Source organism: Lissotriton vulgaris, chromosome 12 (genome assembly GCF_964263255.1).
Source record: "Lissotriton vulgaris chromosome 12, aLisVul1.2, whole genome shotgun sequence".
Classification (NCBI taxonomy): domain Eukaryota; kingdom Metazoa; phylum Chordata; class Amphibia; order Caudata; family Salamandridae; genus Lissotriton; species Lissotriton vulgaris.
Genome location: NC_141700.1, coordinates 141,714,510 through 141,729,017, shown reverse-complemented (window position 1 = coordinate 141,729,017; position 14,508 = coordinate 141,714,510). Strand labels below are relative to the sequence as shown.

Sequence of the window (14,508 nt, the reverse complement as noted above, 5' to 3'; positions counted from 1 at the left end):
TCGAGTTAGCCAAAAGCTTCCCCATCAGTTGACTATCTTCATATAGTTTTTGCTGGAAGGCCTTTGAGCTGTTTATCTCTTCCAAAATAAAGAAGTCCCTGAGCGATGCTTTGGCTTGTCCCCATTTATTAGGCATTTGATGCAGTTTTAATGCGTATTCTTTCTCAGCGATACACTGAAGGGTAGATATTTTTCCCTTACGGACGTTTGCCTTGTTGCTGGAATATGCTATAATCTGTCCTCGGGCTGCAGCTTTAAATGCGCCCCATATTGCAAAAGGCTCTGCTGAATCCTTATTGACCAAAAAAAACTCTTTTATCCATTCTCTGAAGCTCTCTACCCATAATGTATTCTGTAAGAGGGTACGATCCAGCTGCCACCTGGCACAATTCTTGAATGAATTTCCCACAGTACACTAGTAATGATACTGGCAGAATTCTTGAATGAATTTCCTACAGCAGACTGGTAATATTTCTGGCACAATTCCAGAATGAATTTTCCCCAGCAGACTGGTAAATATAGTGGCATCATTCTTGAATGAATTTCCCACAGCAGACTGGTAATATTTCTGGCACAATTCTTGAATGAATTTCCCACAGCAACCTGGTAATGATATTGGCAATAGACTTGTAATATTTCTGAAACAGTTCCTGAATGAATTTACCACAGCAGACAGATAATGATACTGGCACAATTCTGGATTGAATTTCCCACTGCACACTAGTAATGTTACTGGCGGGCAGAATTCCTGAATGAATTTCCCACAGCAGACTGGTAATATTTCTGGCACCATTATTGAATTAATTTCCCACAGCAACCTGGTAATGATATTGGCAGTAGACTGGTAATATTTCTGGCACAATTCTTGAATAAATTTCCCACAGTTGCGCAAAGCATGCTTGGCATTTTTATTTACAATGAAAGTAAGAGCTTGACACTTTTTTATGTATGTCATCCTTAAGGATCGCTATTCTACTAATGCTTTTGACACTGAGAGATAGGTTTACAAAGACGTGGTGCAACGCAGTGTAGGAATCAAAGGGGCAGATTTACAAACCCCTTGCGCCACTTTTGCGTCATTTTTCCCTTGTTAACAATGACGTAAAAGTGGTGCAAGGGGCTTGTAAATCTGCCCCAAAGTTTCTGCGCATCATTGAGCTAGGAAGGCAGTGCCATATTTACTAAATATCACATGCTTGCTGCTATGCTCTTCCCTTGTGCAGCACTCCCTAAGGGTGCTAAGTGCCTCTCACGCACTTTTGCACCATGGTGGAAGGGTATCCTTCCAATCCGAAATTTTATGCCATTTTTTTCATGCTCACACATTGGATGTGGACTGTGTGGTGTATGTAGCACACATGCAAAGTGTGAAATGTAAGTGGAAAGACAAATATTTCTCTCTCTTTGCACCTGTCTTGAGGAGGCTGGATTTTTGATGCAATGCCCGGTTTCACGATTTTAGTAGATGGGTTTTGAGGAAATAAACTTAAGTGACTGCTCAGGAATACCCAAGTACCACCCAAGGAAAACATTTTCCCTACCAATAGGGCACTTTTACACCACACAAAAATTGTACTGGAATGTAAATCCCATATCAAGCACTTCGTATGACTTTGCGGCTGCACAAAATCTTGATAATTTTACTCCAAGTTCTTTGTGGAATTTAAATCTATTATCTCCACATATTAGTCTCATCTATAATTTTCTAGAATGCCGGTAAAAAGTCCAATAACCCATGTACAGATCAATTGTTTAGCTCCACGGGGTTACAGCACTGATGGACCTTCTTGTGAAGTGAGGGTTTTCCATGCATCCTCTCTGCTGCCTTCAGTGGACTGAACAGATTCAGGGAAATGACCAGTCTGCAGTAACAGTTTTACCACTCCTCCATTCTCTGCCGAGCAGCCTTTAAATAGGGTGATACTCTGAGAATCAATTTAATACCACTATTGTTATTATTACTTTCATTCCCATGCGTTATTAATTAGGGTCTGTAATCTTGAACTTGATTTTGCCAGTTTACTTGGTGTTATTGGTCCTAATCACTTTCACTTTTTTTGTCAGACCCCTATCACTGTACATTTGCTGCCTATTTTTATTTTACTTGTTGCAAAATTTTGGAATGCTCTGTTTATTACTGTTTTGCTACTCATCTGAATTGAAAATCATGGTTAAAAAAACTGTGACATTATCTCTCCCATCTTATTGTCAATATATCTTGTGCTGTGACTTCTACATTCAGTTTTATTTTGTTGTCGATCATATTTCATACATTTGTCTTAGTTTGTACTCATTTAACAGTAGTCCAGTGCTCTTAATGGAAGTGAAATGTATATAAACCTATAATCCATGCATTCATTTGTCTTCTATGCTCTTTTTTTTCTAGATGACTTCCTCAGGCAAAATATACTACAGTCAGACCACGCAGACAGACAGTCGGCCACTGATTGGTTCAGGCCTGCGGAGGAGGCGGGTGATGACAAAAGATGGCCGCAGCAACGTGCGCATGGACCACATCACTGATAAAGGCTTCCTGTACCTTAAGGACCTGTGGACAACTTTCATTGACATGCAATGGAGATACAAACTGCTTCTCTTCTCAGCAACATTCGTCGGCACATGGTTTGTTTTTGGCATTATATGGTACCTGGTCGCCCTGGTGCATGGGGACCTCTTGGAATTTGACGCACCAGCAAATCACACACCCTGTGTCATGCAAGTTCACACCTTAACAGGCGCCTTCCTTTTCTCCCTAGAGTCTCAGACCACTATTGGATATGGTTTCCGATATATCAGCGAAGAGTGTCCTTTTGCCATAATACTACTCATCGGCCAACTCGTTCTGACGACGATCATGGAAATTTTCATCACTGGGACCTTCTTGGCTAAAATAGCTCGCCCTAAGAAAAGGGCTGAGACTATAAAATTCAGCCAGCATGCAGTGGTAGCCAAACATGACAGCAAATTGTGTTTGATGATCCGTGTTGCTAACATGAGAAAAAGCCTGTTGATTGGTTGTCAAGTGACTGGTAAGCTTCTACAGACCTACCTCACCAAGGAAGGTGAGAATGTTCGGCTTAATCAGATCAATGTGAATTTTCAAGTAGACACCTCTTCCGATAGCCCTTTCCTGATTCTTCCATTAACCTTCTACCATATTGTTGATGAGAACAGCCCCTTGCGGGACATTGCCCTGCGTTCCGGAGATGGGGACTTTGAATTGGTGGTGATCCTCAGTGGCACAGTGGAATCCACCAGTGCAACCTGCCAGGTGCGCACCTCCTACTTACCAGAGGAAATACTGTGGGGTTACGAGTTCACCCCGCTCATCTCTCTCTCATCCAGTGGGAAGTACGTGGCCGACTTCACTTTCTTTGACCGCGTTGCCAAGGTGGATCCACCATGCTGTATCCATGAGACTCTACGGTGTGGAGATTCAGAGAAACTGAAATTAGAAGAGTCCTTTAGGGACAAACCCGAGAAAGATGGGAGTCCCCATAATGTCCGCATCAGCAATGTTTGATCATGGTGAATCTGTAAGGGGGACTTGTGGAAACCCTTTTGATTCTAACTTAGATCGCCAGCCGAACTTCTCCTAAGTTTTCCTTTGATCCACCTCTCCATTTTCCATTTTCTTTGGAGTCAGACAGGAAAGTGTTGGTACACACTCCGTACTGTCGGCATCTTTGAAAAGACAAGTGGCAGAACTTGATGGCAACACGGTACCTGGCCTGGACTGGAAGCATCTCAAGCTGTTTCAAACAGGGCAATCTTGTCTGGAGAGAAAGACCATCACCTTAAATGTTCTTCTTGACTAGAAATGTTATGGAGTTTATTTAGATTTACCGGAGCTATCCATATTTTGTAGCATGCAGCTAATATACAGCAGAACCTATAAGAAGATTACATTCCTTTTTTCAATGTTTTTAATGAATTTTTGTGTTATATTTTTAAGACTCTTTTTATTGAAGGGGTAGTTGCTAATCAGAGTTAAATCTATTCTGGAAGATAAACTAGATAAATAGAACCTGGCCCTTGATTGTTAGGTGTGTTACCAAGGAACAGGATAGGCTCATGATGATCCTTTGCTAATCATTTTTCACTTACAACTTAAAGAACCCTTCCTCATGGCAGCTTCTACAGTAATTGAGGGCAGTGGACCATGGAACAGGCCTCATGAACTAACGTTTGAAGATACCATGGGGTGGCATGGTGCAGATTGCACCTGGTGCCTTTTCACTACATGAATATGTTTCAGATGGCCTTTTTTAATGATGGTGGGCATGCTAAAGCTTCTTCAAATTTGCAGATGTGTGTGTGTGTACCCAGCACCAGCACCGGATATCATGTATAGTATATCATTGTATGGCGAAACAACGCTTGTCCTGTGTTTCTTTCTATTGGCATTTTGTTTTTAGCAGATACAGTATATAGGGAGTTAGTTTTTTGATTAAGCATTGAGTAAACACACAGGTGTTTGACGTTGTTTCAATGACTAATTTTCTGATAGGTTGATTTAATGAGGGCGCATTTATGGTAGCGTTGTCACTGCTGGAGAACAGTGAAAGTTAGATCCATATGTAGCAGCTCTCCTCCCTCCCCCATACCCCATACCCATGTGAAAACACCACTCTCGGCCAAGTGCAGAGGAACATGGCCAACCAAGATGGCTGCAGTTTGTACTCCTAAGTACAGGTGCAACTAATTGTCATCAATGTCTGTCAAAGGTTGAAGCCCAGAAGAGCCTTAACCCACTGAACCGTAACAGAAATAAAACCTGATATCTTACTTTGCTTTTGACCTATCCTCTGTCTGGCATTTTCCATTTTGGCCACAAAGTTCTTGGCGAATGAGATACCCAAGTTGAACATTTTAAAATTTCTGTGCTCAGTTTACACCACTCCACCAAGTCAATGTAATCAAGTTTTGAAAAGGATCTAAGCATCTTGCATGCCTTTCCCTTCTCTCCTAAAGTTCAAACCAAAAACATTTTACCTCTTCACAGATGGACTACTGCAATGCTCTGTACCTGGGTCTTGAAGATAGTCATCCTCATTCTTTAATATAGCCTTCGACCACCCTTAGTGGGTTCTACTGGCCATTAAAGGTCCACTCCAGCTTTAAACAAGGGAGATGGCCATTAATGGCCGATAGAGCCCGCTATGGAGAGCTCTAAAGCTATTAGAATATTATGCCCCTAGAGGGCAGAATGTTCTAATTTGTCAAATAAAGGCTTTATGGGGCCCGAGAGGGTTAAAATCTCCTCGTGCCTCGTAAGGCCTTTGTTAAACATTGGAATGTTGATGGTTCGGGCTTCTTTGGCCATTAGAAGCCCAGAACACTGGTGCTCAAGCGCTCAACATTCCAACATTCCAATTTTCTAATGTGGGTACAAAACCTGGATGCCAGAATGGAGCCACTTCAGGCCGATAAGACCATGTGGCCCATGCTTTATCCTCACTTCGTTGGCTTCCTGTTAAGAGAAGCACTTATCTCGATCCTGATTACATTTACAGATTTACAGATATGAGACTGTGCCATATTGTAACAAAGGCCCTGGTATCAGCTCAGAGGTTCCTGTTCACAAGTGATTCTAGGGAAGCCCATATCCAAATCTTTGGGCTCCAGCCTCCATGCTAGCCCTACAGGGTCAGTTCCTTCTTGAGCTTGTGTAGATAGAACTAGAGGCATGTGCCAAAAGTCCCTAATTGAAGATCCAACTCTGGGTAAGAGTGGGAGGAAAAGGAGATGAAGAAGAATAAATATATTTTTGATTATTTTCCTCCCCTGCGCGGATATTCACTCGCTCTAGAGTATCTACTTACTACAGGATGCTACGTTAGAACATGGCAGTCAAGGTTCCTTGTTTCCAGGGCTCAAGCAGAGGTTTCAGTGGGCAGTATTTTCTATCCTCATATTTCTCCTCCCTGAAGGTCCAGACTGTCTTTTTTTGTTGGTTGAAAGTTTGAGCATCTTCTCTATTGCCGCTGTGTCCACAACATACCTGTGACCACTATACAAACGCATTGAGGGATGCACTGCCATATCATCTCATTATTCACTCAAACCACAGTCAATGTTTATTTGAAAGAACTTTCTATTGTGAAAGAAACTAGTTTTAAAGCAAAGTCACCAAGATAGTTAACATTTTATGGGTATAAGGTAAAGAATGGCTGAGTATTTTAAGCACTTCTGTTACAACACAAAAAAAAATCAGAGGCAGAAGAAATATATTGTTTTCATTTCTGGTGGGATGGGTGCTTGCATGAGGGTCAAGATCTAGGTTATAATCAGGAATAATGTTGTTAGAGGTTGGGATCAAAGTTAGAGTTGGGTCAAGATGGTCATTACCTAAGGATTAGCGTTAGGGTTAAAGTCAAATGTAGGGTTAGGATTGGTGTTAGTTATGCAGCTATGGTCAAGGTTTTTGTTAAATTCAGCACTATCGCAAGTGACAAGGCTATGGTTAGGATAGAGTTTACACTTAGTGTTACGTTTTAAGGTTGTTTTCAAAAGAAATTCTGATTTTAGAAAATACATTACCTTTTTCACTTGTCGTTTATCTGATGTGGGTACATGGTATCATGAATGTTTGAATGACTAATCAGAAAATGTAAAGTATTCACAGATAATTTAATTATCTCTGGGTGCTTGCCTGATAACAGCTTGACCGAATGCCGTCTTAGCAGCCTGGTTTTAAGGGGAAGAATCTCAGTTTTTTCCAGATCTATAGGAAATTTGGGCACTAGAGTTGTGCAAAACGTCTAGCATTTGCTTCTGCACACAAAATCAAATTGTGCTGAAAACTATGATATGGCTGTTAGACTGTTCATTATTTTTTTTTTAAACTGCTGGAGTAAATTAATATTGTATTCCTCCCTGTAATTCAAACTTTTAAACTCCTAAAATACTTTCATGAAGACATTTAAGATGTCCACATTTATAAAAGCCTTTCACACATCTCTGAAACCCTTACTAATCAATACAAACCTTTTAGTTAAAATTATTTCAGTAATCAAAGGTGAAAGATTATGCAGTAAATTGAAAAATCTGTCACTATTACTAAAATATTTTAGTATATATGCTCAGTGTACAATTCCTTGAGCAATTTGCATAGTGCTTGGTGAAGACAGAGTTAGTCGCTATGCAGTATAAATATCAAGATGTGGGTTGCATCTAAAAAACTGGAGATGTTGTGCAAATGGCTAGTTTGTGACGTTTGAGCTGCAGGACTTGCTGAGGTATTAAAGAAAACGGTGACATTGTCTTCTGATCCAGTGAATATTGCTCCCTCGCTTTAAGACAGGTTTGCTGGCCATCATGAAGATGGCCATAGTTAGGGAATACAACTACCCGACCCACCGTCCTGTGCAGTTTCAGTCCCCCACTCCCCCCACCAAGGATGGAAATGAAGACATTGTGGGAATAGTTTGCTTTCCTCTGCAAGCAACAACATTATTTTACTTAATTCATGTGCACAACACATTTTTCCCAGTTTTCCAGAACAAGAAAGATTTTAGGAAACAAGCCATTAAGTCGATTCACTCTCACATATTTTTCATAAACATCAGCCAGTAAATAAATGTGCACAAGTAGTAAGTTCAACAAACAACTAGCTCAAGTTTCTATTCGGTTAAATCACTGAGATGTATTTAAAAGATTCCACATGTGGGTGACAGGATGGGAGCCCTCCCTCAAGCAATACTTAATTTGAGGCAGTGGTTTCCGGTGGTCGGCACTGGTAATTAATTGTTAAACTGGCACACATGACACTCTGCCACATGGTGGCGCTGTTTGTCTAAATTAAAGATGAACACAACAACAGTTGTTTAGTAATTCAATATACATTAAAAATTAGTAGTACCTGATGCCTAAACCATTATTATAGCTGTGGGGATCTGGAATAATCTGAATTGTTATCCTTCTTGGGGGTATGTGAGTTCTGTGTGCCCATGAATAGTCTGTCTGTAAGAACAGAATGAATGTAAATGGTGTTTGTACTTGTGTGCTGTTTCTACAATATTAATGTATGAACTGCTGGTGGAAGGACTTTGGGTAAATAGCCTCTGTGGATTTAATGTGTGTAAGTTTTCTAGTGTGAATGAAGAGTGCCTGCTAGTGTACATGGGTCATGTGTGATCGATCAAATTGTGACTAAAGTGAGTGTGTGTGAGTGAGAGGTTTGGCATTGTGTGTTGTGTCTGTGTAAGTAAGTAATTTGGCATTATGTAAGTTTTGGTAGTGTGTGTGTGTGTATGTTAATTCTGTGCCCTGAATAAGTGATTGTGTTAGTGTGTCTGTGCATGTTTCTGTACGTGCAATTCTCTGTCCCTCTCACTCTCATCTCTCTATCCCTCTCTCTTTCTCTCTCTCTCTCTCTCTCTCTCTCTCTCTTTCTCTCTCTCTCTCTCTCTCTCTTCTCTCTCTCTTCTCTCTTTCTCTCTCCCTCGTCCCCCTTTCCTTCTCCTTCTTGCTTCCTCTGTGCCTGGCCTGTCAGTAGAGGCCGATGGTGCTTGAAGGCCTCTTGCGTGTAATGGACTATGATGAGGATGATCTGCATAAGTGGTCTTTCTTCGTCACAGTCAGTCCGGTGACCATTCCTCACCCTTGCTTACCATTCTTAGGTCTTCTGCTGCCACAAATGGCTTGCCACTCGAGTCACAACAATACACCTGGTTTTCTGCAGGCATTCAGTGACAAACCAACAGTTCTACAATAGTAGGTCAGTAAAAAGCTTGGTGAGCTGGCTTTTGTCAATTTAGGGGCCCACTGTGTGCAGCAGGGGGCTATGGGTACTCAGTGGGAGGAGCCAAGGCCATAAATAGGGCCAAAAAGATAAAGACCTTTATTTCAAGGATAACCTAATCTAATTGTATGAAGGAGCCATTTTGAAATTCGAACAGAAACTCGTAGGGCATATTCACAAGGAGTTAACTCCGATTTATCTCCACCTTAATGCAGCAAAGGTGGAGATAGATTTAACACCCCATTTACAAGCTGGTGCAAACTACAGACAACACCAGTATTCCCGCGATAACTGCCCCCAAATTTATCTCCACAGTGGACACCACCAACTAAGACTAATGAGATGCAGAGTAGGCGTTCCCGTGCAAAAACACACGAGAAAACCACAACACCACATTCACAACGAACTGCCAGAACTGGGAAGCGATGCAGAAACGGGATAAACCGCGGTAGCACCATGGATTTTACAACTGCCTTTTGCTGGTGCTAAGCAGGACGACTATCCACAGCATGAAAGGGAGCCCCGCCAAGAGCCACACCTTACCGCGATACATGACAAGCTCAGCTCGTCATCCGCACACGTCACCCGTGGCTAATGACGAGCTGAGCTCGTCATCAGCCTCGAAGGGGTTAATGACCTGCCAACCCCTCAGAATTCACCCATGAATGCATTTCCATATTTCATTTGTAGGTGCTGGCTGGCATGGTCTTTCAATAGAGCAGGGGTGCAGAGGTAGGGGAAAGGGCCTCTGTTGACACAGCAGTTTTTCAGGCTGGGTGCCAAATGTTAAATGAACCAGCCAATGTATACTGCATTTGTTATTCACTTGACATCCTAACCCTCACATCCTAATATTTGTAGGGCATATGCACAATGCGATATGGCCTGGGTTGAGAAAAGTGAGTTATCTGGCGCTGGTGTGCCGATCCTCAGCTATCGCCTGCTAACGCAGGAATAACTATTGCCATTGCGATGGTGTTGTCGCCTGTTTTATCCGCCGTTCACCGTAATTATCGCTTGTGAATTCCACGCTATCAAGGCGAAAAAAATGGGGGTTAGGCAGTGCTAACTTTTTTGCAGATAAATTACTTTGCCGATAGTTATCCCACATCCTTGTGAATATACCCCTAAGACTTTCTTTATCCAAGGTCCCTGAGCAGGGAATATAGTGCGCTGTACATAGGCTGCAACATATAAAGCTACATCGATTCAGCATCTGCAGGTTAAATCTCTGTAAAACTTTGTTAGATTTGAATCTCAGCAGGGCTCACACAGCCTCTAATCCTTTCAAAGTCGACCAAAGTGAGCACCACTGAGTTGAGAGTATACAAAAAAAATCTGTTATTCGCAGTGTTTTAGAGGGGTTGTAGTAAGTGTTTTTGAATACTACATTAATATGTTACCTTTATTATTAAGTTCAATAATGGAAACAATTCATTTTTAGCCGGACATGGTTCATCAGTCTGATTTTTCTCCTCTGTTAATCCGTTCTATAAGTTTGATATGCTATTATTATTAGTTCTGAACTAACTTTGCACCTTAGTAAATATTAATATATAACTTTATGTAACGGTTGATTGTCTCTATCGCTGTCCTAAAGAATATTCAAGCAAATAGAACGAACTCAACTGTAATGTTTGCACATTTAAGGCGCAGTGAAATGAATGGCACTTTGGCAAATAACTTTGTAGGTACTGAAAAATATATTTTTGAATTTTCTGGTTTATAATGGCCAAAACATGCTTGCCTTATAATATGTAAATTAAATCCTGTGGTTAAAGAAATGTCTGCATCATCAAAGTATTGTGTAGGATCAGATAACGTCACAAGGCGTGCAAAATATAAATGGCAACAAAGCGGAAAATATTGAAAAAGGTGCATTTGCAACGTCGTACATACGTTTGTATTGTCGCCGAGACTTGTATCCACATTATATGGATTTCCTGACATTATGTAAATATTTCGGATGCTGCCATGTTTTTGTAATATGCATCTATCGATTAAATTTTTACGTTGTTTGAACTGTAAGACATGTCTTATCCTATGAAGAAAGATATTTAACACATAATTGGAAATTAAGCACTTGCAGAGAGACCCATAAAGTGATATTTTCCTTTGATGGCTTGTGTCTATTCCTGTACGGATGGAGTTATGTTGGGGTGTTGTTGAAAGCCTTCTGAAGACCAAGCTTAAAACAGTAAGCAATGGGTTGAAACATGGCGATGATTTAGAAAATGATTACAAAGAAGCCAACTGTGAGACAGCGAGTGGGTTAGAGCTGCTGCAATGAAGCGATGGGCACAGAGCCCTGATTTATGCTGACTGATCTTGGCGCGCACCCGTGGTGGGTGTACTGGTGCAGACTGCCACAGTGTGCCCGCTTAACAAAGAACCAGCCCTCTATGTAGTACATGTTCTGACAGCACAACACAAAGTAAAGGGGTCACTGTACCATTTTACTGTGAAGATGCTCCCCAGTACCTGAGCTACTGAAAACCCTTCTGAGGATGTGTACAGTGACCAATGGATTAAACTCAATGTTGCTCTCAGGGGTGTCATCAGGGTGCGGGGTGCATAGTGGCCTAGGCAGAGATTAATGTTGTGGTTTTTTGGGTGAGTTTTATGTAGCGCAAACTCGGCCCGAAGGTATTGGAGCACTTTACATGAGCACCAGGGGTCATATTACACATGACTGCGCCGGCGCTAGTTGTCGCGGTGCGTCAGACTGTGTTTCTGTTTATGTGCGTATGAGTCTGAGCACTAGTACAATATGCACACAGACGCAAAGGCACTTAAACAGAGAGCTCAAACCAACATCACGGCGCATTACAAACTGATCCTCTTTAATACCATTGGGCGCATACTCTGGTGCACAGCGACAACTAGCGCCGGCGCAGTCATGTGTAATATGGCCCCAGTTGTGTTACAAATGGATACATTCATTTTGTTAGGCACAGGGAGCTTAAGTGATTTGCCCAGAATCACAGGATGTTGAGTGTCCCTGCTGAGACTGGAATCCGGCTCCCCAGCTTCCAGGGCGACTGCTCTAGCGTTAGGCCACATCCTCTTCCTGCTGCACTGCCAGCGGCTCAGCACTTGCCATCCTAGGCTTCCTGTGTAAGGGACAGGCCTACTTACATGATGAGTGCAGTTCGTGACCGCAACCAGACGGTGGGAAGTAGCTTAGATCCAACATGTACATTCCCAGAGGGGTCTGTATGTCAGAACAGCAAGGACATTATCATGAAGGTAATTATAGATAGGTAGGTACAGACTTATAACATAATGTGTCTTTGTAAAGCGCATGGTGACCACAAAGGCTATCTTGGCACTGAATAACAGATGGTTGTTGTTACCCAAATCAATGGTACTCATTTTATCGACCTCAGAAGGATAAAAAGCTGAGTGGATCTGCCAGGATTTGAACCTGTGACCATGAGGTCGAACACAGGCCCCTACAGTTGGGGAATGAGTCCTAGAAGCCATAAGACCTGACCTATGTTTCTTGACGACACTTAATACCCATGTACTTTCAAGCAGGTACAGATTGGAAACCAAAATCAGTCCAGACAGAAAAGCGAGCCCACACTGAGAAGGCTGGCCAAGGGGGCAAGGTTGGTGCATGACAGCACACCCTGCTCCGAGAGCAGCACCGTGGTCTGCCGCATGCCAAGGAAATGCCTGAGTGGTGGAACGGCCCAATTTCCATACAATATAAATGTAGTATCAAGATACACATATATGGAGGTAAGTACAGTTAACCTACATGCACCTAAATATACTGACCTTCACAATGTTCTGATAATTTGACTTTGGTCATGTTATTTTGGAGGGAGGATAGTTAAATCTTTATATTGTGATAGTCAACCACTTGGTTTGGCATAATAATTGTCCGCCACCACCTAGGTGGTACAGGTTTAGTGCATTCTAGAGAGTATTGTGCACCATGTGCTTGCCTCTGAAATACAGGATAGGTACTGGGTGCAAACATTATTCCTCATTTACACACAATTAAGCAATATGCAAATAATTACCTTATCAATTAGGGAAGGAGTCTGCATCACCGTCTGTAAGTCTAATGTGCTCAAACAGTGCTAAAAAAGGCCACAAAAAGCTATTAGGCTCCAGGGCCATTTTGTTAAAAGGACCCTACAGATCAAAATGATTTTGTAAATCCTTCAAATATTACAATTAAAATATAATCTGCATTAATTCAAATTTATTTTCATAGCAAAATAGTGTTGCCTTGGTTATTAAAACCTAAAACCTAGGCACTGGGAAGGTTATCAATTGAGACAAATTGACAAAGAAAGGGGTTGGTGCCAGAATAATATAGAATCCCTTCTGTTAAAAATATCATCCTAAATATAATCTGCAAAAATATCGCCAAATTGAAGTTAATGATTGAAAATCTGAAACCAAAGGGACATTATTTTTAAAACAATATTCAGGACACAGTATTGAGGCCATACAATATTTCAGTACATATTATTCTGGACTACAACCACACAAACACATTTGCTAACAGCTTTTGAAAAGTTAAAAATCTACTTTAAGTAGGTTTCCGACTTTTGGAGATTTATAAAGATTTCGTTTGGATATGTAAGCAAGTCATATATTTGCAAGAGCCCTTTCTGTTACCTCAGCGTAGTCCTGGAAAATTGTCTACAATGTGGAAAATCTGTAAGAGACAATATGATGCAAATATACATGTATTTTTGAGTGCCGGAGAAACCTATTTCCCGCCCCCTTCGAGTTAACATAGTGGTTCCCTAGCTCTTTCGCACACCCATCTGGTACATTTACTTCAGTTGTTTTTGTCAGTAAAGTTCAGTGTGCCAACTTTATGGGGCATATGTACAAGTATAGCCCAGAGGGACGTTTGGAGACACCGACGGAGAGAGCGGTGCTCCTTATTTACCTGAGCTGCAGCCAGGTGAGGTGAGGCGCCATCCCCACAGAAATTGGATTGTGGTAGAGAATCAACACCTGACAAACAGGTGATATAATTCCTTTTATTTCCTTTTTCTCACATTTATGTACAGCAGTAGCAACAACTAGGTCCTGATGAATGCGTAGGATCAATTCCATTTATATGCAGAAACATGTCGACCACTTGCTGAGTAGATATTATGTCAAATCTACTTTTTTTCACCTTTCACTTGTTTTTAAGCTTAGGGGTCTGAGAGAAAACATTAAAAATACCTATTCTACTCAGTTCCACCTAATTTTACTCACTTCACTTACTTTCACTTGCACTGCTTTTTTTCAGTTGTAAACATCACACCAACACCATACTGACACCACTCAGTAAAAAACTAACGTCAGTCTCCTTACTCACACAGTCTCTACCTTCCAACTAGTGTGACTGTCTGTACACCAACTCCTGGGTAAGGAGAGCCCAAATGATGTAACAGTGGTGGTACAGAGAGACAACTGATGGGAAAAATTCCTACCCTGATTGCATGTTGCATGTATGTGTGTTTAAATGGTGTTCATATACAACTGTGTTCAACTCACAATTTAATTTTTGTCGTGTGGCGGTCAGTCTAAGAGCGAAACATGGTTGTGACTCCTGGATACCTTTTGTTGTAATTAGTTCTGTATTTAGGGGCATGTATCCAGTACAGAGTCATTAAAGTAGCCCTTAGACCCTCATTTAAATAGTGTGCGTTTTAGCATATGTACAAGCCCCTATCGTCATCACTGCGTTGTGATGGCGATTAGGGCCTTACCTTATTTACAAGGAAGCGTTAAGCCAC

At 41.5% G+C, this 14,508-nt stretch overlaps 1 protein-coding gene across 1 annotated transcript in view; it reads left to right on the top strand.

Moving 5' to 3' along the window:
* The window catches only part of KCNJ10 (potassium inwardly rectifying channel subfamily J member 10), a 243,038-nt gene extending 232,173 nt beyond the window's left edge, over positions 1–10,865 (top strand). The window contains exon 2 of the mRNA XM_086947610.1: positions 2,387–10,865. Coding sequence (XP_086803736.1) covers positions 2,387–3,523 — 1,137 coding nt within the window. The 3' untranslated portion in view covers positions 3,524–10,865. The remainder of the gene's footprint in view (positions 1–2,386) is intronic.
* The last annotated feature ends 3,643 nt before the right edge of the window (positions 10,866–14,508 follow it).